Source organism: Fukomys damarensis, unplaced genomic scaffold (genome assembly GCF_012274545.1).
Source record: "Fukomys damarensis isolate Sample0158 unplaced genomic scaffold, DMR_v1.0_HiC HiC_scaffold_4, whole genome shotgun sequence".
NCBI classification, from domain to species: Eukaryota; Metazoa; Chordata; class Mammalia; order Rodentia; family Bathyergidae; genus Fukomys; species Fukomys damarensis.
Genome location: NW_022900916.1, coordinates 64,253,122 through 64,278,082, shown reverse-complemented (window position 1 = coordinate 64,278,082; position 24,961 = coordinate 64,253,122). Strand labels below are relative to the sequence as shown.

Here is a 24,961-nt window from a genome sequence, read left to right as displayed (position 1 = left end):
GGCGCCCTGGCCTTCCCTGGCGAGCCCCGAGCGAGTCCGCCGCTGCTCCCAGAAGCCTCTGGGGCGCGTCCTCGCTGGGAACGCACTTCCGGGACGCGGGGCGGCAGACGCTGCGGAGGCTCCACTGAGTGGGCGAGAGAGATGTCCGGGCTGTGAGCCGCAGGTAGGTGCACCCCGAAGCCTCGGATCTCTGGGACCTGTGCGAGCAGTTGAGGATTTTCTGTGAAGTTAGCGGAACCGACCGGAAGGCAGGGGTATTGAAAAGCGCTGACTGCGCTCGGGGGTGTGGAAATTGATACAGTCGTACAAACATTATTTCATGCAGCGGAATGTGGAGACGTGGAGGTGCGCTGCTGCAGAGCCGAGGGCCGGGAGCTGGGCAGGCTGGGGCGCGCGGTGCGGAGCCGCGGGGTTGCTATTTTTGAAAACCAGCTGATGCCGGTTGTGTAATGTTGACCCGCTCCCTTCCGCCGCGTCTGTGCGGTGGGGACGGGCTGGGCCGGGCGCGGAGGCAGCGTTGCGGTCTCGCCTTTGGCTCGGACGGGAGTGCGGGCATCCGCCCCTCCCTTCTGCCCAGTTTGTCCTGAAGACGAGGCTCGGGGGAAGAGGTGGCGGGCGCGGGGTGCTGCTCCCCAGAGGCCTAGCTTCGCTCTTCTCGGAAGCCCGGCTTCTGTGTTCCGGGACTTGAAAAGGACGTTAGAGACTTGGTGAGCTCACTTAAAAGGATTGCCCAGGGACTCTGTTGTGTGTAATTTATTATAAAATGATTTCCTTTCATCTCAGCGATTGAGCTTGATAACAACTCCAGAATTATACTTTGGCGGGGTAGGGCTTGGTGGAAGTCTCTGCAGACAATATTCTACATAAAGACCATAATGGGACAAATGACAAACACCTTAATCCAGGAAGCTCGCCCCCTCCTCTCTCTCTCTTAATCCAGGAAGCTCTTAAGCATTTAATATTTTTTTAAGGCGGGGTCTCACTAAATTACTTAGGCTGACCTCAAACTTGTGGTCCTTCTCCTCAGCCTCTGGAGTACTTGGGTTTAGAGGTTCCCACGGCCACACCTGGCAAAGTTTTTATACTTATACTCCCTGAGATAAGTAGTAGTTGAGGAAGTTCCTGGTGTTTATATATGTGGGAGCATCTTAAAATGGCAGGTTGAGGCATTGGTGGTACTATAAACAAAGCACTTAGTTAAAAATCTTAGGGCGCACATAATAGTGCAGATTAGCTTTGCCTGGTTTTGTTGTCTGTATCCTTTTTTAAAGTACAGTGTTTTTAAAAACCAGCCTATTTCTTTTACTTCCGAGACAGCTATATACTTTCCTCTTCCTTCTTTTTCACTATTGTCATGGATTCTTTAAACATTCATTGAATACAGAGCATATATTTCCAAGGCAAAGTGATTTTTGTCCTTGATTCTGCTATCTTCTCAGATCACATAATTAGTTTTTTCCTCATCTTCTAACCGAGCATGTATTTAGTAGGCTACTCTTCGGGGGTGGGGTGTTGTTCTTATTCTTTCTTTTTTAGCAGTGTTGGGCATCCATTGTGCCTTGTGCATGCTAGGCAAATGCTCTACCATTGAACTACACCCCTAATCAAAAACTGCCTGCCCTTTTTGGTTTAACAGTTTATTAATTTTAGGCAATTGCTACCTATTTTTTAATTCAATTTGAATTTTTTGAGGACTACTGAACTAATTTGGACCATTTTCATTTTTCTCTAGGCCCACATCATCTCTACTGTGTATTCATTTCTACTGTGTTCATCTCTCCTGTGTGTTTCTTCTAAATTAAATAAACCTATCAGGTACTTGAAAGGGTAAGTATATCCTTTGATTATATCTTATTTCCTTCCTCCCTGCTACCACAGTTAATAATGATGCTTTTTAAAAACTATTCTTCAACAAAATACATATAGAACGGATCTACCCTAAGTATAATTAATGATGGTTTAATGGTTTCTAAGAAAACCCAAGTTATATGTAGAAGGAACTGCCAGAGTTACTATCAAAAATTAATGGGACCAGTGACTTGGCTCAGTGGTTCTGCTGCCTGCCTTGCAAGCACAAGGGCCTGAGTTTGATCCCCGGTACCAAAAAAAAAAGAATTAATTTAGCTGCTATGAGACATGTTCTGTTATATCTGTTCCTTGAAATTGTCCCCCAAAAAAGTTATAATGGGTTTGAGAATTCCTAAATCTTGGCCACTATTCCTGCTCCAGTCTTCTTTGAACTCTATTCCAAACCATAGAAAACACATCCTTTTGAAAATATTTTTATTCAGTGATATTTTTGATAACATTTAATTGTGTACCAAATTTTATCCATCTGTTTCTCTGAAAATCACTGTGGAATATTCAGATGACAAAGGAAAGTACTTGTCTTGAAAGTCTTTTTAAATTTGGTCATAAGTATTCCAAAAAGAATGCATTCATTATATGACTGTAATCATCTGGTTGTTTGCTGAGAATCCAAAAGAAAGGCATTTTCCTACCAGAAGAAAATAAATTACTAATGATCACTACAAACTTAAATTTCTGACTATATTTTGGTTTATTCATCTCAAAAATACCTAAGGGAATAATTTACTGATTAGAAATTTGAAGGTCAGAAGACATCTGACTTGCTTATTTTGTAAATCATGGTCATGATGGATATTGGGGTCCTATTCTACAAGATCAGCCTGCCTCCTAAATGGAAACAATAAGCTCACATATTTTTTTAAGGTAGTGTAATTGTATGTTTATTAAAGGTAGGAAAAGAAACATACTCTACAGATTGAGTTTGGGCCATGTAAAAGGAAAAGAAGTACACTCTACAGCATGAAGGTGGATTACTGTGAAAGAACACAGGCAAGAGAGTTCAGTAGCAACTGTTTTTGTTTTAGTTGGTTTTTTTGTTTGTTTGTTTGTTTGTTGCATTTCCCACACCTTGGGCTAACCACAGGTCTAGGCTATCCTGTTCAGAACTTCTGAAGTTCTTATAAGAAGTCCATGTGCAGGTTTATGGGGAACTGTTCTAAACTTACGCCCTGGAACTTTGCAATTCACAGATCATGCCTACTTCCCCAAGCCAGTCTGCCATTCCCTAATCTCCTGCCTCATTTCTCCCGGAGGGAGACAGATCCCCATAATAGGGAATGATGAGGGCTCTAGTCTTCCTAACTACTTCTTGCTGAAAGGGCCTATAAGTCCTCTTCCTACTAGGGATTATATGCTCTTCAACTACCTTGGGGTGTTAAGGCTTACAAGCTGGGTTGAAGAAAAAATCCTGTCAGAAGACAAAGAACTAGTGTCTACTTGTGAAAGACTGTTGAGATACCTTTTTGATGGGAAAAAGCTTGGTGAATTTCTAAGAGAGTTACTTTACTATTAGATTAGGCATGTAGAGCCCAAGTGTGAGAAGGAGCAGGTTAGATTTCCACCGCTGCTGTGAAGGAGAAAGTATGGCAAAGTGGAATATCAGATAAATTATTGAAAGCCTGAGAGTTATAGCCTTAGATTACCCATATTAATAGTTCTAATTAAAATCAGGAATCTTGATACTGGTACCCTTTTAAGCTGTGGTGAATGAGGAGTCATTCGTGACTGCTTATCTGCACCCAGAACAGTATTAGAGTCCTTCATTTTGATGAAGAGCCTCAGGCCTTTCCATTTCCCATGTAGGATTTTTATAGTTTTCCACTGCATCCCTTGAGGAAGGACCAGTTTAATGGATCTTGAGGAACTGGAAATAGGCTAGGGGCTTGAGGGGCCATAAAGCTACCCTTTTTGCCTCCTTATATCAGCAGCTCCCTGTTTTTCGGATAACTGCATATAACACCAGAAAGGTATATTTGGAGTTTTTATGGATATTTAGCTTTTTGTCTTTTCCTAATATCAGTACTCAAGTAAGATCTGTAAGCTGCTTTTAGAGTGCAGAGGTCCCTGGGGAAAGGGGTTTGGCCTCAATGACTTGTTGATTTAAAGCAGGAGACCAAATTACAAATATGTAACTCGTTTTCCCAGAAGAGTGAAAAAGTTGAACAAAGTATCATGGAGAACAGAAACATTAGGACAAAAAAGCTTACTAAAGTCTAGGCCACATGTATGAAATCTGACCTGTTCTGTGACTGGGTTAATAACAGATTTTCTGAGTGCTCTTTACTGACTTGTACCTGCAATGAGTGACCGAAAACAAGAAAGAGAAGAAAAAAGGTGTCACAGATTTCAGAGAGAGAGAAATAAACAAAAAATTGTGCCAAAGGGCTTTGCTAAGATATGTTACTGTATTTTAGGTTGTTTGGGTCTCTTTCCAGAGTTTGTTTCTAGGTTTTTCTTGACAAAGAATTTGGTAAAACAAGCACAAAAGGTAGTGAGATTTTACATTTATTAAATGTAGGAAAAGAAACATGATTTGCAGAGAGTTTGGGCCAAGTAAAAGTAGGAAAAGAGCAGTCTACAGCATGAGAGTGGGCTACTATGAAAGGACACGCCAGCCAAGTTCATATATTTATATGAGTAATCCATCTCAAATATTCACCCACCATGTGCTTGTCATATTTGCCAAAATGCGTGCTTAGCTTTGCAAATTGCCAGTGCCTTAGGAATTTTTATGTGACAAATTGTGTATTTTCCCATTGCTATTAAAAATGTATTAATAGAAATATCTAAATATAAATTGTATAGCTTTGATAAATACTAATTAGATGCATCAGCCACTCTTCAGGTAGAGCATATCTATGAGTAATATATAGCCACTAGTTGAAAACAGAAGAATTAACACATAATTGATTTCTTAATTGTTGTTGAAATTAACCAGAGTTGCCAAGCTCAGATACATATTTCTCTGTTATATATTTCTCTGCTGCCTGGTATCATTTTTTACTATGAACATTTGAGGCCGAATTTATGTTGTTTGTAGCCAATAATTGAGTGCTTTGGCCCTTTTTATATGTATGCGTGCCTGGTACATAACAGTGATCAGTACTATATTTGTGTGCTGAATGAATGATTAGTGACAACCAGAGAAATTTTAAGTGCAGTGTCAAGAGAATTTTACTTTATTTTGGTGGTTCTAATTAAATGGAAAAAAACACTGATGACTAAAAAGTTGTAACACTGATAACCAAGTGAATGTGTGTGCACCTGAGCTCTGAGGTCACAAGTGTGTTTATACTGTACAGACGGTTTCCCTCTGTATAAGAGTGTGTCTCTTTGCATTGACTTTGTCATTAGAGGTCTTCTCGTTGGTAGCACCTGTCCTGCTGTGCTCTACCGTTGTCCCTTCATGATTTTTCCTTTTGTGTGTCACTCCGTAGTTTCACAGTTCTGCACAAGGCTGCCTGCCATGGGCTGTCGGGATGTCCATGCAGCCACAGTCCTCTCCTTCCTGTGTGGAATCGCCTCAGTAGCAGGCCTCTTTGCGGGAACTTTGCTTCCTAACTGGAGAAAATTACGACTGATCACATTCAACAGAAACGAGAAGAACTTGACTGTTTACACAGGTCTGTGGGTGAAATGTGCCCGGTATGATGGAAGCAGTGACTGCCTGATGTACGACACTACTTGGTACTCATCAGTTGACCAGCTAGACCTGCGTGTCCTCCAGTTTGCCCTGCCCCTCAGCATCTTGATTGCAACGGGTGCCTTGCTGCTCTGCCTGATTGGAATGTGTAACACGGCCTTCAGGTCCTCGGTGCCTAACATCAAACTGGCCAAGTGTCTGGTCAATAGTGCAGGTTGTCACTTGGTGGCTGGGCTGCTTTTTTTCCTGGCAGGTATTGTGAGCCTCTCTCCATCGATCTGGGTCATCTTTTATAACATCCATCTGAACAGGAAGTTTGAACCAGTCTTTACATTTGACTACGCAGTTTATGTTACTATTGCCAGTGCTGGGGGTCTGTTCATGACTTCCCTCTTATTGTTTATTTGGTATTGTGCATGCAAATCTCTGCCTTCTCCTTTCTGGCAGCCACTGTATTCCCATCCCCCCAGTATGCACAGTTACTCTCAGCCCTATTCAGCACGTTCCCGCCTCTCTGCCATTGAAATTGACATTCCAGTAGTTTCACACACTACCTAATGAGAATATAGTTAATTGTTTAAAAAAATTTCTTGTAGCCCCTCACATTCCTGTTGTATAAAAAGCCTTTTTGAGCCTCTGTACATTTTCCTTTGTTCCCGAGAGTCAACAAATCCAAATTTGTATGTCCTGGTGGAATGAAGTGCTGCTAGTTCTTAGGAGTAAATTACATTATTTTTAAATGTAAAACATTTCTTTTCTCTTGCTTCTTATATTGGAAGGATTTTTAGCCTCTTTGATATCTGATCAATTATTTAAGGGAAACAGCCTGTGTGGTTTAGAACAGTATAGTAAAGAATGATGGCTAAGAGGGGCTGTTGTGTACAATCTATGAATATTTCAGATTGTGTTTTGGCCTTTTTCAGTAATACTTTACACTGGAAAAAGAAAGGCAACTTTAAAAGAAATTTTCGTCAGCTAAGGGTAATATTTTAACAGTAGTCAATAATCTAGCCACCTGTGGCTATAACTTGTTTTCTCTCTTGGGGCTAATTGTATTGAATAATCTTCAGTATTTTGAGAATTACTTTCTTATTTTGTGAGTTCCTTATCTTCTACCTCATGCCAGTGTTTAAAAGTAAAATGCATTTTAAGTGAAGTCAGAATAAGACAAACATTTAAGTATCTGTTGTGAATAACATTTAAATAATTTTAGGGCCGGGGATTTAGCTCAGTGGTGCTGCTGCCTGCCTCGCAAGTGCAAGGTCCCAAGTTTGATCACGATACCAAAAAAAACCATTTAAATAATTTTAATGATTCCATAAATTGTATCGTTGGAGTCCAAATGTGCCCTCTGACTAATTTGTACTTCCTCTGAGGCAGAAAAACTTGTTATTCTAGATATCATCTATCAGGCTGTACTTAGGCACACATATAATCTCTTAGGAGCTAAGAGAAATTAACAAAAGGTTGTTTGGACCTAATGGTTTGTTCTCTTTAGACATAAGTGGTAGGGGACAAGAATCTGTTCTTCATTACAACGGAAGTGATTTACTGGTGACTACTGTGTGGGTGAAGTAAGAAGATGGCTTTACCATAACCAATTCACTTCCTCCCCCATCACCAGTTACTGTCTTGAGTGTTTGTCTTGGCCCACCACTTTAGTAGGTGGTTTGGAGGATACAGGAGAAGTAGGGGATCAGGTCCTATCCATGAGTAAGTTTTAATCTAATAGGCAAGATCAAATAACCAAACTATTACCTGACAGGTAGTGAACAGGCTGACTTCATTGTTGCTGGTCTTCTCAGTCGTTCATCCAGGAATACATTTCAACAAGAATGATGACTTTCTGATAGTCAAATTATATAATACCAGCAATATCCTGGACCCTAGAAATTCACTGTACTTGCATTCATCAGATTCTTGTGGTACCTCCCTTCGCCTACATGCTGTAACAACACTACCATAATCAAGAGGCTGGGTAAAAGTGATAGAGAAATTGTACCATTTCCACCTCTGAAATCATAATGATGTACTAAGGAGGAATGAGTTAAAATCTGTATCGTGAGGTGGTATCAGTTAAGTGTAACTATCTCAACATTGAGATAACACTTCGAGATTCAGGGATTTAGGGTGTTTGCCCTTATGAATTTGAGCTGCTTATTTAGTTGGAGTAATTTGCTATATATTAGTATTATGTCCATAAGGACTTTGTTTTGTTAAAGATTTTACAAATAGCTAATTGTATAATAAACAGATTTATGCATCTTTTACAAATCTGATTATGATTCTGGTATACATATATATAGATATATAGTACTTTTTCTAATTCCAACACTACTTTATGTAAATAGAAAATAAATGTAGTTGCATAATTTTTAAATGCCATCAGTAGAACACATGCAAGGCTGTTTTTCACTTATAGCTTCTAATTTTCAGTTGTAATTCTTTTCATTCTCCTCAGATGGAGCTGAGTCTTGATCATTCCAAGGTAATGACTGGTAGAATTTTGAGATTAATACTAATTTTCCCACTTGGGTAATTTAGTTCCTTCTCACTAAAATTTTGTCCAGAAGGATCAAGAATTCTACCATCCCTTGATCTTTGCATAAACAATGTTAAAGAAAAAGAATGAGCTATTACTAGGCAGTTTTTAGTTTTTGCAATTATAACAACTCATATAAACATAGAGCTTTCCTATACTTCATAATCTTCATAATCATACAGATTATGAAATTAGTATTTATTATAGATTCACATGACATAAACAACTGTTTTCTTATTGTCTTAGTGTTTCAGATTTGCTGTCAACTGTTTTTTTAAACCATTAAAGGAAAACAAGTATTTACAGTTCTTTGTAATGGTTTTTGAGCACCGATCAGGCTATCATTCTGATTGGGGATAATTTTTTGCTGTTACAGAAGCCAGCTTGGAAAACAACCTTAAATGTGGTATGGTGCACCAGATTTGGTTTATCCAACCTGGAGAAAAACCAAGATTCTGAGTTTATTTTACTTGTACATACATGCTATAAAGGATAGTATGTTTGCTGTAAACTGCAAGGTAAAACCTCAATAAAAGTGTACTGTACTTCACTATGTTTATTAAAAGATGTATTTTTACAAGTTCATGTTTTCTTTAAGGTAAAATATTTTTAGAAGTGCTTCTTGGGTGTGTATTTAAGTAGAAAAAACAATCTCATTTAAAGTCCTATGGAATAAGAACTAGAAAGGAAACAAAATGTGAGATTATTAATCTAGAAAGATCAAGATATTTTATCCATTTCTAGGAGTGGTCATAGGAGTTCACTAGAATATTTTCATAGTCCTCAAAAGAGGACTATAGTCCAGATTTGCTTCATCAATGAACTTTAAATGCTCTGATCTGGGAGTTTGGGGGTTCTCAAGTGGGGGACCTTGTCTTAGTCTTCAAAGCTTGAGGTTACCAGGAAAAGGTCACAGGTAAGTCATTTCACCATTTTTTAAAGCCTGTGATGAGCTTTTAGTTCAGGATTGTATCCATCTAGAGGTATTTTTCACAGCCCTCACTAAAACCCATAGCTCTTTTATAGTATATTAGATGGCAGAGCCACTGTTGCACTGGAAATGAGTAATGGGTATCCCCAAATGATAATATGAAAGTGCAGTCCAGAGTCCCTCAGATTTACAAGTTCACTACAAGTGATTAAATGCTAGAGAATCTTTACATGCTGTTCAGATTCATAGGAAATAGATATATCAACTAGAAGTGAGAAATACACATTATTTGCAGTCACCATCTAAGATCATTTTTTAAAAAATGCATCCAGCATGGAGCTCCTTACAAAATGGACTAGTTACAGTGCTGGGGCAGGGGAAGTACAAATGAGCCCAGCATATCTTGTTCTGCCAAAAAGTGAGGAAGTACCCAAAGAATTATGGAGCCTCATCAGATTACAGCTGCCAGTTTGAAGGAGCTCCCACCGGCCAAATCTGGAACAATTTGAGCATCAAAACAAGGCCAAGCAAGGTGGCACACTCCTGTAGTATTGCTCCTTGGGAGACTAAGGAGAATCACCAGTTCAAGGCCAGTCTGGCTACATAACAAGATTCTGTCTCAAAAAATAAATGTATGTAGCAGGTTATAACTTGTTGAATAGATAGGGAATACTGATAAATATGGAAAAGCTCATTTTCAAAGTATAAAAATGGTGCAATTAGAAAACATGGGGTTAAAACTAATTTCGATGAAAATGTAATGAGAAAATATTTAGTCCTAGAGTACAAAATGGCTTAATTTCAGAGGGAAAAATAAATTTGTAGTGAATAAACTTGGCAGACACAACCTTAATTGGTCAGATTTATCATCAAGAGAGACAACGTCATAGAACTTGCAGGACATAGAAGAGACATTTGCCACTGCGATGTTTGTACAATGCACTGGTCCCACTTCAGCTTTTTACTTCTCTTTATGCTGATCTTGTGCTTCTTTTTTAAGATGTATGTTATCTCCAGAATATTTTCTTTTAGGAGAGATTTTAAATAGTTTGTGTCAGGTCTTTTGTCCAGAAAAACTCAAAAGGAAAAATCCTTGCAGAAAAGATGTAAACCAAAATCACAGAATCACAGGACTGGATGGTATCTTAATTAGCTGTTCTGTTTCTGTTAGCAGTGAATCCTAAAGCATCCTCAGGTTGGTCTGATGTGCTCCCTCTCTCCTGTTCCCCACATCCTGTGTGCTCTTCTGGAAAAGAGCCTTTCCAGGAGAGGTCAGTCTTTACCTGCTGGGTATCCCTTTATCCCAGGAAATTTCAGTGTAAGTAGCATAAGCATGTCCAAGCTCTTTGAACCCATTGTGGCACTGTGAAATTGGGTAGAAAATGCATTTCCATTGCCTGCTTAGTATTTATAGCCAAATTAATGGGGGGATGGTTGGTTTATTCTGTTTTGAAGTAAGCCACCTTTCCTGATTTCTATAAAGAAAATTATTCAGCAAATTGTGGGGAAGAAAGTGAGATGGACAAAAAGGAAATTTTTCTTTATTTGTGTGAAAAGCCACTTGTGTTTGGGCCTGTTAGCAGGAGTCTAGTAAGTCACAGTCTTGGGGTGGTTAGTATTCACTTTGTAGAACCTGGGATTTTGCATTATGGGAAAGGTGATATTAATACATTAACTGAATTATGTCTAGTGGTGTTGCTTCAAGATTTACTTTAAACAGTTTGAAAGGAAACCTCTAATAAGTACATTAGTGTAAGCCCTTTGAATGTTTAAGTGAGTTTTGCCTCTTCCTATGCTACTTTTTCCTTTACTCTTGGAAGATTATCTTGAATATGGAAGGTCCAGGAGGTTGCTGCAGATCCTGGCAGTCCTCTGGGGAGAGTAGGTGTCTAGGAACTTCACCATCCATGCTTGTGTGAAAGAGGGTGTGGTCTCAGCTCATCCCTCGCGTTCCCAATCTGCTAATGTGTTCCTCTTGATACTGTATGTGGGATCCTTCATACATGGGGTCTTTCACCCTGGTGATAGGAGAAAGTGAAAACAATCCCCAAGAAAAGGAAAACTGGTAAAACTTGATTGAGAAGGAAAGATAAAATGGGGAAGGAAATTCACCTTAAAGAGAAGAACTGAAGGAGGATAGCACTGACAGAGAACCAGGGTGGCCAGTTAAAAAAGGAAAGGAGGGGTCAGCTTTTATTGGGTAGCCATGGTGGGCTAGAGTCTTCTTGATTGTTATTTCAGTTCTAGCTTAATAAAATGTCTCCAGAGAAGTTCTGTTTTTTGCAAAGGCAATCCAGTTCCTGGTTGCTCCTGCTTGGGGCTGGAAGGTGAGCCAGTTGTGTGGAAGCCAGGGTGACTGCAGTTAAGGCAATGACTGGAGATTTCTAGGTGCCACCCTTGGGGATCTGGAACCAGGACATTGTAAGAGCTGGCAGTTAAATGTGCCTGCAAATTTTGAGAATACCTTAGTTATCATATCCTTAGTCTTGGAAGAGGATGAGACAGTTTAGGTAAATATAGTAATAATAAGGGCTGTGTGGGGTGACTCATGCCTGTAATCCCAGCACTTGGGAGGCTGAGGAAGAAGGATCAACTTCCAGGAGTTAAAGGCCAGTTTGAACTACATAGACCATCTGAAAAACAATTTAGTGGTAGTAAACCTTGTCATTTTTAAAGAGACAGTCCTTATGTGATTACCAATTCCTATGGGTAGAGCTCAGTAGGAATCTGACCAAAAGTTTCAGGTAATAGAACAAAATGAAGGCAGACATGCCAAGCTTTATTCTGATTTTCATTCATCTGTAGATACAAATGAAGAGTTAGTGTTGTTTAGCGACAGTAGCTTTTAAGCCCTGACCTAACTAGCTACTTGTGCTTTAAGAGTACAAATAGCAACGAAGTGCTGGAGCCAGGTGGTCACTGGCCCATAAGAGTCAACTGTGCACACCTCTTCCCTACACCATGTGCGGTGACGGCATGTTGTTATCTTGAAATGATGGTAGTATTTATGCTCCAGAAGTTCATAAATTTTACAAGTTAGGGTTTTGCTTTTTTTCTGCTGTTTACCTGCATATTATTGCTTTGGCTGGATTGAATTGCTGAGTTTCAGATTAACTGGTGAGAAAGTTAGAAATCATAGTAAATACTATGAGTTGTAAAACTTGATCTGATGAAGGGACTATCTGAAGCAGCCTCTTAGCAGATTCGGTTGTGTCTAGCTGTAGCCCCAGTGCCTCAGGTGGTCATAGGCTATTTTGAAGGTGGCTGAATCTACAGAGTGTGATTGATTAATGTTCCAATGCTAGTCCCTGGGGCACTAGGTTTAAGGGTGTGAGTGCCACCCACCCTAAGTATTCTGATTAAAATAAAAGGTGCAGGGAGATACTGTTACGGTCTCTTGTTGGTTTACTACCATCTGTCTGCCATGAACTGTTGCCCTTCTGCAATCCTGCTGTGGAGCCAGCCAATTATGGACTGAAACCTCTACAGACTGTAAGGCAAGTAAACCTTTCTGCCTTTAACTTTGGGTGGTGGGTATTTTGCTACAACAATGGGAGAAAAGTAAGACGACAGATCTCCCTATCTCCAGCATTTCTATATCTCTCCTCAGGAACCCATCCTCTGTACAGGCAACAGAATAATCTTGGTAAAATTCAACTGACCTAGGTCCTATACTTTACATCATTTAGCAACTGTTCCTTCAGAACAGAGTGTAAACTCTTTAATTCCAAGCACAAGATCTTGTGCAGTAGTACAAACAGGAATACATCAAAGAATGTTGGGCCAGGAAAAGCTGACTGCCTGGAATAGTACAGAGACATGTATATAGAATTTTTCAAACTCTTCATGATTGTTGACATTAGTGATATCTCACAAGACTAATGTATTAAAAAATTCAAATTCAATTAAAACCCCTATTCTGTCACACTATCCCTCTACTGTAACTAAATTGTGGCAGACCACCCTGACCAAAGTCAAAGCAGGCTGTCATTTGTAGCAGGCACCCCCCCCCAATAATTGGCTATAATGTACTCAGAGCTGGACCAAAGCCTACATGACTCACAGCAGAATGCCAGGTGGAACCACACCAATGGCTGCTGCAGAGATCTAAGTCCTGCTCTGTGAATCTGCATGGCTCCTAGGAAGATAACACTGCAGCTGAGGACCATGTAGCTCTAATTCACATTCCATCCCCAGAGCTCCCCACCTGTTTTCAGTAATGTGCTAGTTAACCATAACCAGCCTTTGGTCAGTTCCACTCTTTCTGCAAGTACACCTAATCCTCCTCTCTTTAAGCCTTGCCTGTGTCACCTCACACACCCCAGATACCGCATGAGTCTCTCTACCCTGTTCTTACCCACATACCCCTGTATAATAAAATACCAATGGACCTGGTTGCTTGTGGTCTTCACCACATACTTGGCCTCATTGCCACATGTTTGGTGTAGCCCATCCCAGTGCCTTGCTGTTTTACGTCTTGTTTCTATGTTTTTCTTTTACCTTGTACTGCCTTGCAGGAGATCAACTCTCTACTAAGCCTTGGTATTAAATTAGACACATTCCTTATTCAAGGAATTTCTGTTTTCTGTATGATGAAAAGTGGCATAACAAACATGGTAGCTACCTGCTGAGGTGGCCTCTCATAATCCTGCCTCTTTGTATTCATGTCCACTGTAGTACTGTCCTCCATTGGGAAGAGCTCATCCATGTTACCCAGTTTTGTTTTTCCTTCATTTTGTAGAAATAATGGTATGTGACTTCCAAAGTTATGGGTCAGTGGTGGTGAACCTATGGCTTGCATGCTGCAGCAGTCTGTTACCCTTGAAAGCTCTAAAAGTTTCACCATCACTGGTATAGGTCACAAAGGGAAGGAATTTGCGTTAGTTACTTTTCTCTCATTGCTGAGGCAAAATACCCAACACTCAAAGTTGAAGGGAGAAAGGTTTATTTAGCTCAAAGTTTGTAGAAATTTCAGTCTATAATTAGCTGGCTCCAAGTCAGGATGGCATGGTCAGACAGGCTTTCCAGAGGAAAAATATTTCATGGAAGTCAGAAGGTAGCAAAAGCAACAAGAGACCTTAACAGAGTCTTTCTCCCCTCTATCTCACCCAGACTACTGGGCTCTAGTATAGTGGTTTAGTAATCACATGCCCTTAATCCGAGCATCACACATTCCAGATTTAGCCACCTCTGGAAAAGAAAATGCCACTTCATCCACATGAGGCTTTCAGGGTACATCTAAATACAAATGATAACAACATTGTAGCTTAGGCTTTGTTCCCTCATGTACAACAAACTTGGGGATGCCTGCCACCATGGTGTGAGGACATGCACAGCTGTATGATTAACACAGGAAGAATTAAGGTCTCTAACAACTGGTATCAACTCCCCAACCACATGAGAGAGCCACCTTACGTGCCATGTAAGAAGCAGACTTCCCCAACACTAGGGCCTTTTAGATGACTGTGTGCTGGCCACTATCTTAATTGCAACTTGATAAGGGACCCAGCCTTGAAGAACATTTGTTTTCATATTATGAGATATTTGGAGCTTTCTTTATTTCATATCAGAAAAGATCTAGTTCCTGATCACAGTATCCATTGGAAACACCAGGGGCACAGGGATTTAGCTCCATGGCACCATGCCTGCCTCTCAAGTTAAAGGTGCTGAGTTCAATCCCCAGTAATGCAGAGGGGGGAACCTTTGGAAAGATTATCAAATGTGGTAAAGCAACCTAATCTGAAGGACGAGGGAGAGGAAGACAGGGAGTAGAGTTCTACTTTTGGTAGGTGTGAATGACTGTTCTTGTTACCAAAACACAATGAACTAAACACAGACTTGACATGGAGTTTAGAACCTTTATGCCTATAAAGGGCAACCCACTTTCTGGTCCCCCTTCTGTCTCTCTTAGAAGCTTTCTTTCAATAATTTTTTCCTACCCTTAACCTCTGTTCCTAGAAATCATTCTTCAAATTTAGAAAACATGTACTTGCATTTCAGATATCTAGAAGGTTTGGGAGTTACATCTCTCCCCCCTATATTATTTTGGAGGTCCCACTGAGATTATTGGTCAGCGGTAACAGTTTTCTTTCATAGGTTCTAAGTTTGGTCTTTTTGCTTCATAGATTGTAACTTGTTTCATAGGCTTTCATTTGTTTCATAGTTTCTGGTTTTTTGTTTTGTTTCATTTTGTTTTTTCATAAGTCCTGGTCTTTGTTTCAGCTTTTTGTTTCAAAAGTGTCTTAATTTTGTTGTGGTGTGTGTGTGTGTGTGTGTGTGTGTGTGTGTGTGTGTTGTTTTTATTTTGTTCCAGGGATCAAACTCCGGCCCTTGCATTTGCCAGGCAGGCAGTGGAACCACTGAGCCAAATACCTGGCCCTAAGTTGTGTGTTGTAAATGTTTGCAAATTTCTTGTTTACTTTAAAATGTCGTGAAATGGGTCTCTTATAAAATTATCTCAAAGACAATTCAGGCTTTTATCTGTCCCTTACAGAATGCCAAACAGTGGTTACTCTTCCAGCTAGTAACTGCCTTTAGGACAGCTGCTGCTCTCAGAGCAGAGGACAGGTTTCTCCAGTTGCCCTCTGGTGAACCCCCACTCCCATTGGTTACAAGCATGTTTCTGGAACAAATGCTCGCAAAAAACCAAGGTTTTACTGTATACATAACAGCAATCTGTGCCTTTCGTATTGTTTCCCAGGAGGATACAACAGAGAGCACATGGAAGGGGAGTATTGAATCTCTAGGTCCATGTCTTTGTCTTAATTGGCTGAGTAATTTTGGGTAGGTGTTCAAATCAATTCCTTTTTCCTTTCAGTTTCCTTATCTGTGGCTGGGGACCAATAACATGCATCTTCTCTTGCCTGTGTGGTTGGGAGCATGCAGTGGATTTTTCTTAGAAGTTCTCAGCTACTCTTACCAAATGTTGGAAATAGGATTGAAGAAGGTGAAGCAAATGTTATATTGTGCGTGAGAATCTTCCTGTGTAGGTGGATTATTTCCCTAGAGAAAACATGTAAAGTCGGTGCTCATATCTGGGTGTGAATAAGGAGTATGTTTTCATTCAAAATACTTTATGATTCCAAGGGATCAATGTAACTGTACACATTCATTTTCTGGTTAAACTGGCTGTCTTAAATAAGATAAAGTAACTGAGTCAGTAGTTTTAAGGCCTGCTTTCACTTATGCTAGGATTTTAAAAGGAAAATAAGAATGAGATATAATATTTACCTTCTGATCTACCAGCCTTGGGGAGGGCCTACTGAAAAGCTCTGCTGTTATCAACAGGAACAAGAGTAGGTAGAGGAAAATCTACAAAGACCCAGGCCTCAGTTGGTCCAGAGCCACTGCTATTCTTCCATCCTGTTAAGGTGACTATGCAGGTCTAACTTTAATTCTAGAGTAGGAGTACGGAATGGGCGCATGGGAGCCTTCGAACTGCAAAGACCATCCATATGTCATTAGTTCTCAGCCATGTCTACCCTAAGGAGACAGGAGATAGGTGCCAGAGCTGGGAGTGATCTGCTCCGCATTCCGTCCCTTCTCCTAGGAATATGGTTTATGCTTCATTTACATGGGGTCTCATTCTTTCTTAGAATACAATGAGTTTTATGAATCTTTAGAACTGCTTAGGAATAGTACTTGAGGGATCACTGCATTCAGAGATGTTTTACAGTTTAATGTGTCTCCCATAAAGAGTGAAACTTTATGCTCACTAAAATGGATCTTCAATTGTAGAATTTCATGCATCAAGTCAGTTCAATTTCTTTAAAAAGAAATTTTAAAGGTCACTGTGAAAAGATTGTTTTGCACATTACTATATGATACAGCCGAATATTCATGTCTTAGCATTGCACTGAGTGGTATGTGGAAACTACCACCTTTTTTCAAGTGAAGGGCTACATATCTGAAGTCCTTTTATTTTCCATACTCAGTGGATATAGCTGGTTATGCCTTTTCTGTAGAACAATTATGACATCTAGTGATTAACCCAAGTAATACCATGAAATACTTTCATGTGCTATTTTTCTCAACTACACATATTTAAATATAAGAACTTGCTGTTCAAATAAGACCTAATCCTTACATATATCTCTTCACATAATTAATTATACAGTATAAAGACCAAGACTTAGAAGTCCTGAGTGAAAGGTTACATATATTTAGAATGTTGATATTGCCAATTTGTTCTTTAAAGAAAGTTTACTTTTTACTCTTTTGCTATAGTACTTTGTTTTTAGCTCTTGAAGTTTTAATTTTGTATATAATAAGATGTATAAGTATTTCATTTTATAATTTAAGTTTCATATCATATTTAAAATGCCTGTCTCCTTTCCTGGGGAATTAAAAACCGAAAAATCAGATGTGTTTATATAGCATGTACTTTATATGCACTTTGGGGTTTTTGTTTTGTATTTTACATTTAACCTTTTCATTTACCACGTGTTTTAGTGAAATAGAAAATGTATGGATCCAAGTTTATTTTCCTCTAACAATGTACAGGAGATTGGTAAATTTAAATATAGCTACCAAAATGGTTGAGGAAGCTATCTACATATACTAATGAGAAAAGATACCAAAAATTTACACCAATAGAAGAGTTTGGATAATGCAGTTCTATTTATGTAAAAAAGCTACTTCCATGCAAAGGCACAGAAAATGTCTGAAAGGACACAACATTCACACACACACATATGCTCTGCACACATATGCTACTAATAGATTCTTTTAAGGAGCACATATAGAATATTGGCAGGATGAATACAGTTTAATTTTTACCTCTATGTAGTTTCCTACTATTAGAAAGCATTACCATGAGCATACTTTACTTATGAAAATTATCTCATAAAGAATATTTATAACATAGGAAGATGCTGTATTTTATATTTGAAATGTCCCCTAAGGGCCCAAAGTACTACCCAAAGTTAACCAGCAATCTGTACCTGAATTTTGTATATTAATTTATACATATTCAGTACTGCCACATTTAACATTATTAAATGCAAATTTTTTGTATTTAAATAAAATGCTAACTTTATCATTTATATACATGTATCTACCATTCTGCATCTTATTTTACGCACTTACTGTTTTGGTATTTATGTTGATATTTAAATGTAGTAAATGTACATCTGTAGCTTTTGGACAGTATGAATCAGGTCTTTGTTTCAAGTACAATTTCTAATTGGTTATGGCTAGAGGATGGAAACACTTAATACCTTGGAATCAAGGACATTTTCTGAGCTAACTTATTAGTTTGTTGCTTTTCTTGGATTTCTGTAATGGCATATCTGAAAATAAGAACAGGCAAACTGTTGCGGAAGAAATTGGTAAATGACATACAGACAGATAAAAAAAGGAAGTAAAATAACAAAAGTTTCTTTTGCTAGCAAAAGGCCAATCACAGCCAAAAGTAGTGCCAGAGATCGACTCTGCCCTGGGTTACAGCTCCTTCTTTTGTAGAGTTTTACAGCCATGATCTCATTCAGGTTGTTACATTTCGTTTTCTCAGTTCATATTACCGATATACAAATCATGGTCACAGATGGTTAACTTTAAACCAGGTGTAGCAATTCTTTATAGTTAGGGAGTTTAGCTTTAAGATTCATCTAGCTAACTATTTTAGCCCAGGGGAAGCGGGTGTTCAAGGTTCACAAAACTTCAGAGCTCGGGGTTTCAATGTGCCCTCTTATCTCAGGATGGGGCCAGATGTCCCATTCTATGTTTAATGCCTCTGGTGTCTGTTAATTTTTAACTAAACAATGCAGATTTCAGTTAGAAGAGCAGAAATCATCCTACATTTTCCTAAAATTTTGTAGGTCTTTGGTTATTTATAAAAGTTCTTTCTATCAAAACATTTTTAGAATGACCATCTTTCTCAGTGTGACCTGCTATTTTCTAGAATAAGAAGCTTACAGGATATCTGGTTTCTAAAGTAAAATCACTTCCAGTATCAACAAACATATATTTTATAGGGTTTTACACCCATTGCAGATATTGAGAACTCTCCTAGTTCTCATCTTGAGTATTTTCCAGGAGGTAGAGTTACAACTATGCTCTTTTCTTACTGTCTTACTGATCTTATTTCCCAGGGATTTCTGGGTGTGATTTCAGAGAACTTTAAAGCCAGGGAACTGGAAGCAAATGAGTATACTTTATTTCACAAAAAGTGTAAGAATATCTGTAATTTGGTTGAAGTTTAAAAACAAAACCAAAAACAAACTGCAACTTTCCAGAAAGACTCCTGGACTGGGGGTACCAAGAGACTTGGGATCTCATGTTGGCATGACCTTGATGGCAATCGCTTAGCCTTAACCTCATGTGTAGGTAGACAAGGAAGGGATGGAGGAGATTTGTAAGGATTTTTAAATTAAGACCCCACTGACTGGATTATGTGTTATATAGTAGAGACATCTGGAATTATAGTGTATGCCAGGGTAACTTTTCTTTGTTGATGGCTTTCTGGTGAGCCTTTCCTTTACCTCATCAGATGCTTATTTATATACCAGTCAGTTCTTTTGTCTAGTGCTTAAACTCTTCAGTGGTAAATAGTTTTATAATATCCATGGTAAAAACTACCTTATGAAATTCCTTCCAATAAAGGCAATCAAAAGACAGTACATCAAAACTCATTTAATGATGTTCTTTAGATTTGTGCATTTCCTTGTATGTAAATTTTACCTAAGAACACTATGGAGTCAAGCAAACATAAAGAACACCTGTAATTTTATATATGAGCTTTTTGGAGAAATGGAATTTGGAATTAAGAAGCTTCTAATCAGATTTCTGCATAGATTGAAACAAAGGTGTTCTGTTTTTATTTGTTAATACTCAAGAGAAGAGCTGTGAGTTCAACATATGTTTCCACTGAGAAGAAAAGTAAAGAGTCAATAATGAAAACAAAGGTCAAAGGCATGTTGTATTTGTGACATTTATTCTGACCACCTTTCAATGCTGCAGAGAAAGATCAGTAATCTTAATAAAGCAGGAATCCCCTGGGAGAGCATTGTCTGGTTTCTGTGTGAACTGGAAATCGGAGCATTGACTGTATTTACATCCTTTCTCACTGTTTTGAATTGACAGAATTAAAGGATGTTTTCCCAGAACTATCAGTGGAAAAATTACCAACCAAATATATCTTAGTTAGGGTTCTTTAGATGCAAACAAAAGAAATTGACTAACTTAAGCAAACAAAGAAGTCTTTGGAAATATACTCGGTAGCTCAGGGAATCAGGAAATGTTGAACCACAGAAAAGAAAGCTCTGGGAATGTGGGTAACAGAAATGAATTGATAGTCTTCTCAGAGAACTGACACGTGTCCACTCAACATAGTCCCATTGTTACTCCACTCAAAATCTGGACCCTTGGAAAAGAGACTGGTTCATGCCATGTGGCTCCTTCTTGATTTGTATGTTGTTGGCTAATAGGAAAACAGGGAGGGGAATTTCCCCCTTATGTATTTCCAGGATTATATGCGATAGTGAATGGAAAGTTCCCAAGAGAAATCATAGCTCTTTCTCAAGGGGGTAAAATTGTTCTTCTGGAAGACACAACATTCATTTCAATGCTCCTGGCATGTTTTTTCATTAAGGTCTAAATACAGCAGCCTCCTTGCAGAGTTTCCCAGCAGTAGCACCAAAGAAGTCTAGGATCTTGGAAGAAAATGACTCCAAGGACAGCAATCCAAGATTTGGGAAAGGGAGCTTACCATCAAGTCCTTACAAGACATCAAACTGCCAGCAGAGATTTACATCTTTTCAAGTAGCCTTATGTGAAAGCTGATGAGCATGTTTAGAGACCATGGGCAGTGTGAAGCTGTGAGTGTGAAGCCAAAGGTACATTGGAGACCCCAGGAGTTTGGAGAAGCCAGGAGCATGGGTTTCCTGAAGAAAATGCAAAGAGGTAGTCACAGGAGGTACAACCACCAGAAGTGAAACAGGGGCAGAGCCACCCAAGCCCTTTGGAGTTTACACCTTGCCACAGATTGCCTCAGATACTGGAAATGGAACATGGGATTTAATGTTTCCCCAACTCAGTTTTGGACTTACTTTGGTCCCATTCCTTTGTATCTTGTTTGTACCTTTTGCAATGGTAATGTCTATTTTATGCCATTGAATTTTCAAAGTGTTTGACCTTATTTTCATGTGTATAGGGGACTGCAGTTAAGAGTTTGGAGTTGGACTTTTCAGCAATGCTAAAATGGTTCAGACTTTGGCAACTCTTAGAGATGGACTAAATGCCTTTTGTGTAAAGGAATGTACATTAGTCTTTGAGGGGCCAGAGGTGGGATGTTATGGTTTGGGTCCAGATGTCCCCCCAAAGCCTCATGTGGTCCTAGGCTTGATCTAAAGTGTGTGAAGCTGGAATTAATGCATGATGCAGTGGTAGGCTCAAGGGTACTAGGATTAAGGGTGTGAGTGCTACCTGCTTTAAGTAGTCTGAATAAGATAAAAGGGACAGGGAGATGCTGTTAACCTCTGTTGATACCTTTGCTGACTTGTGTGTGCCATATTGTTTCTGCTCTGCTGTGCCTGTTTGTCATCCTTGCCTTAGAATTGGCTGATTATGGACTGAAATCTCTATGAACTGTAAGCCACATAAACACCTTCCCCTTTAACTTTTGGTGTCTGGTATTTTGTCTCAGCAGTGAAAGAAAAGTAAGTAACAGAAATTCGGTACCAGGGCCTAGAAAGCTTCCAGGAAATGATAAAGGCCCCCAAGAACTCTATCCCCGCTTTTCTTCTATTTCGTTCTATTGTTAGGGCAGGTGGTTCCCTTCAAGTGAAAGCCCCTTTCATTCATCTTAAAACAGTGCTAAGGTTCCTTACTAAAATGCCTCTCCTATTAACCTTATTTTGCTCCTCTGCTACTCCTATCGCCTTCACCTATAAAGCAAGTACTGTAAATGTGCATGATCTAGGGTGGACCTCTGGGTTTCTCTCGGCTGTGTTACCTTCTTGCTTAGTAAACTTCCCTGTCTTCTGTTCCTTTCCCAGATAATATGAGTGTTGTTTTCTTACTACTTACAGTAAGCTTTCCCTTTTTTCTACCTTCTCATCTGTGACTTCTAATCTGTCTCTTCGTGATAATAGCAATCCTATCAGGTGTGGGGAATTTGTTTTTGTTTTCAAAAGAAGGTCACGCTATATAGTCCAGACCACCCTGAAATTTGCTGTGTAACCCAGGCCCATCTTGAACTCAGTCTCCTCCCACCTCTACCTCAGTGCTGGTCATTATGGCTTTAATCTAAATAGTTCTTTGAGGATTAGTGTTACTGAGTATTTTTTTCATATGCCTGTTGGTCATTTGTATGTCTTTGGAGATATGTCTATTCAGATCTTCAGCCCACTTTTATTTTCTTACTATTGAGTTATCTGAGTTCATTGTATATTTTAGACATTAATCTCATCACATAAATGACTTGCAAATATTTTAACCCATTTTGTATTTTGTGTTTTCACTCATGATTGTTTCTTTGGCTATACAGTTTTTCAGTTTGATGCAGTTTCATTTGTCTTTTTCTCTGGTTGCCTATGCTTTGGGGATCATATCCAGAATATAACTGCCCAGATTGACGGCATGGAAGTTTCCCCTCTTGTTTTCTTCTAGTACTGTGGTTGCACAGCTTCAGAACTTAACTGTAAGCTTTAATCCATTTGTATATGTGATGTAAAATAAAGGTTTAATTTCATTTTTCTCAGCACTAGTCATCGAAGAAACTCTCCTTATTGTGTGTTCTGTGCATGTTTGTCAAGAGTCATTGACTGTTGCATTGACATATTTTTAGGCCATTATGTTTTATTAGTCTATGTATCTGTTTTTGTTTTTGTTTTGGGGTTTTTGTTTTGTTTTGTTTTTGCCAGTACCAATGCTGTTTTAATTACTATAGATTTATACTATGTTAGGGTGTTGTTTGTTTTTTAGTTCTGACAATTTTAAAAGAGACTAAATTGAATCTGTTGGATGGTATGAACATTTAAGCTATTAATTCTTCCAATTCAAGAACATAGTATATCTTTCTATTTACTTGTGTCTATAATTTTCAATACAGGTATTTTTATATGATGCTGGGGATTGAAATCATGTCTGTGCATACTAGGAAAGTGTTCTACCAGTGAGCCACACTTGCCCAGCCCCTTTTATGCTTTCACTTAACTTGATTCGTAAGTTCTTTTCTTTTTCCTTCCTTCCTTCCTTCCTTCCTTCCTTCCTTCCTTCCTTCCTTCCTTCCTTCCTTCCTTCCTTCCTTCCTAGCTATTGTAAATAGGATTGTTTTCACCCTTTTTTCAGGTAGTTCATTGTTGGCATATGAAATGCTAATGATTTTATATGTTGATTTTTTTCCTTTTTTCTTTATTGATACATTGTAGATATACAGTACAGTTACATTCATCATTGGAATCTTGTAACTTTGCGTGATATACCTTGGTTCTTACTTTTTCCCCATTCCCTTGCCCTCCCCTCACCCCTTCCACCCTTCCCTATTTACAGAGACTGTTTCCATTTTTTCATTTTCTCTTTTTCCTTCTTAGTTTTCCCCTACCCCTCCCACTTCCCCTACACCTTTAGACATTTTTTCCTATTATACAATATCAATTATACATTTTGATTCTTATTTACACTTTCAGTTTATCACAGTAGAGAAACTATTCGGTGTTTACAAATGTGTGTCCTATTAATTTCACTTGAGTATGTTCTCAATGTGCATCCATTTAGCTATAAATGTCTCTAGCTTCTCATTCTTTATGGCTGGATAGTACTCCATTTTATATAAAAAACCACATCTTCTGTATCCAGTCTCCAATTGATGGGCAATTAGGCTGTTTCCAAGTTTTAGCTATTATGAACTGTGATAATATAAACAATGGGTGAGCATATATCACTGTGGTATGATTCTTTTAATTCTTTTGGGAAGATACCCAGCAGGGGAATAGTTGGGTCAAATGGAAGTTGTAATCCTAGTTGTTTGAGGTATCTCCATATTGATTTCCACAGTGGTTTATATATTCTAGATAGTGGATCTTTGTCTGAAGAACAGCTGGTAAAATTTTTCCCCACCTTGTAGGTTGTCTCTTAGCTCTGTGGGTGGTTTTTCTTGCAGTGCAGAAACTTTTAAAAAAGATGAGATCTAGTTGTTGATTCTTTGTGCTAGTTCCCATGCTACTGAGGATGTATTCATAAAGTCTTTTCCTATGCCAATGTCTTTGAGAGTTCTACCTAACTTATCTTCCAGCAAGTTTAGTGTTTCTGTTTTAATATTTAGATCTTTAATCCACTTGAATTTTATTTTAGTGCTTGGTGAAAGATAGGGGTCTAGTTTTAATCTTTGACAAGTTGAAACCCACTTTTTCCAGCACCATTTATTAAAGAGTCTATCTTTCCTCCAGTGAGGATGGTTGGCTCCTTTGTCAAAGATGAGGTAGCTGAATATGTCTAGAGTTGTTTCTGCATCTTCTAATCTATTCCACTGATCCATGGGTCTGTTTCTTTGGCAGTATCATGCTGTTTTTAATCACAGTGGCTTTGCAGTATAGTTTCAAGTCGGGGATTGTGATAACCCCTGCCATGTCTCTGTTGCCTAGGATGGATTTTGCTATTGTAGGTCTCTTCTAGTTCCAAATGAATTTTTGAAATGAAGTCACAGTCGAGTCTAGAGCTCAGAACAATGGTCTTTATGCCCCCTGTGCCTCTGTGGTATGAATCCAGGTACCAACCCAGCCAGGAGGCTAGATGCACATGTGGAGAGGACGGGGTGCTGCAGGCTCCTGTGCAGCTGTGCCTCTAATTGTTCCTCTGCTGAGGCCTGGAAGGGTGGGGCTCTCCCAGTGCCTATAGTCGTGGCTGTAGTTGCAGCCACCTCCAGAGCTAGCCCTGCTCTGGAGACTGGCTTTTCCTGGTGCCCTTCTGTTTCTGTAGTTGTCTTCACTGAGGATGTGTTGCTGGGTCTATATGTTGATTTTTGCAGCCTGTAACTTCA

At 39.0% G+C, this 24,961-nt stretch overlaps 1 protein-coding gene across 3 annotated transcripts in view; it reads left to right on the top strand.

Moving 5' to 3' along the window:
• The first annotated feature begins 38 nt into the window (after positions 1–38).
• Cldn12 (claudin 12) overlaps positions 39–24,961 on the top strand; it is a 44,201-nt gene continuing 19,278 nt past the window's right edge. The window contains exons 1-3 of one of the 3 annotated variants that reach the window (XM_010609531.3): positions 67–163; positions 1,733–1,827; positions 5,307–8,596. In XM_010609531.3, the coding sequence (XP_010607833.1) occupies positions 5,336–6,070 (735 nt within the window). In that variant the 5' untranslated portion in view covers positions 67–163; positions 1,733–1,827; positions 5,307–5,335 and the 3' untranslated portion in view covers positions 6,071–8,596. Of the gene's footprint in view, positions 164–1,732; positions 1,828–5,306; positions 8,597–24,961 lie in introns of those variants that run through there. The other 2 variants (XR_002024888.2, XR_777404.3) reach the window with 2 other exon arrangements.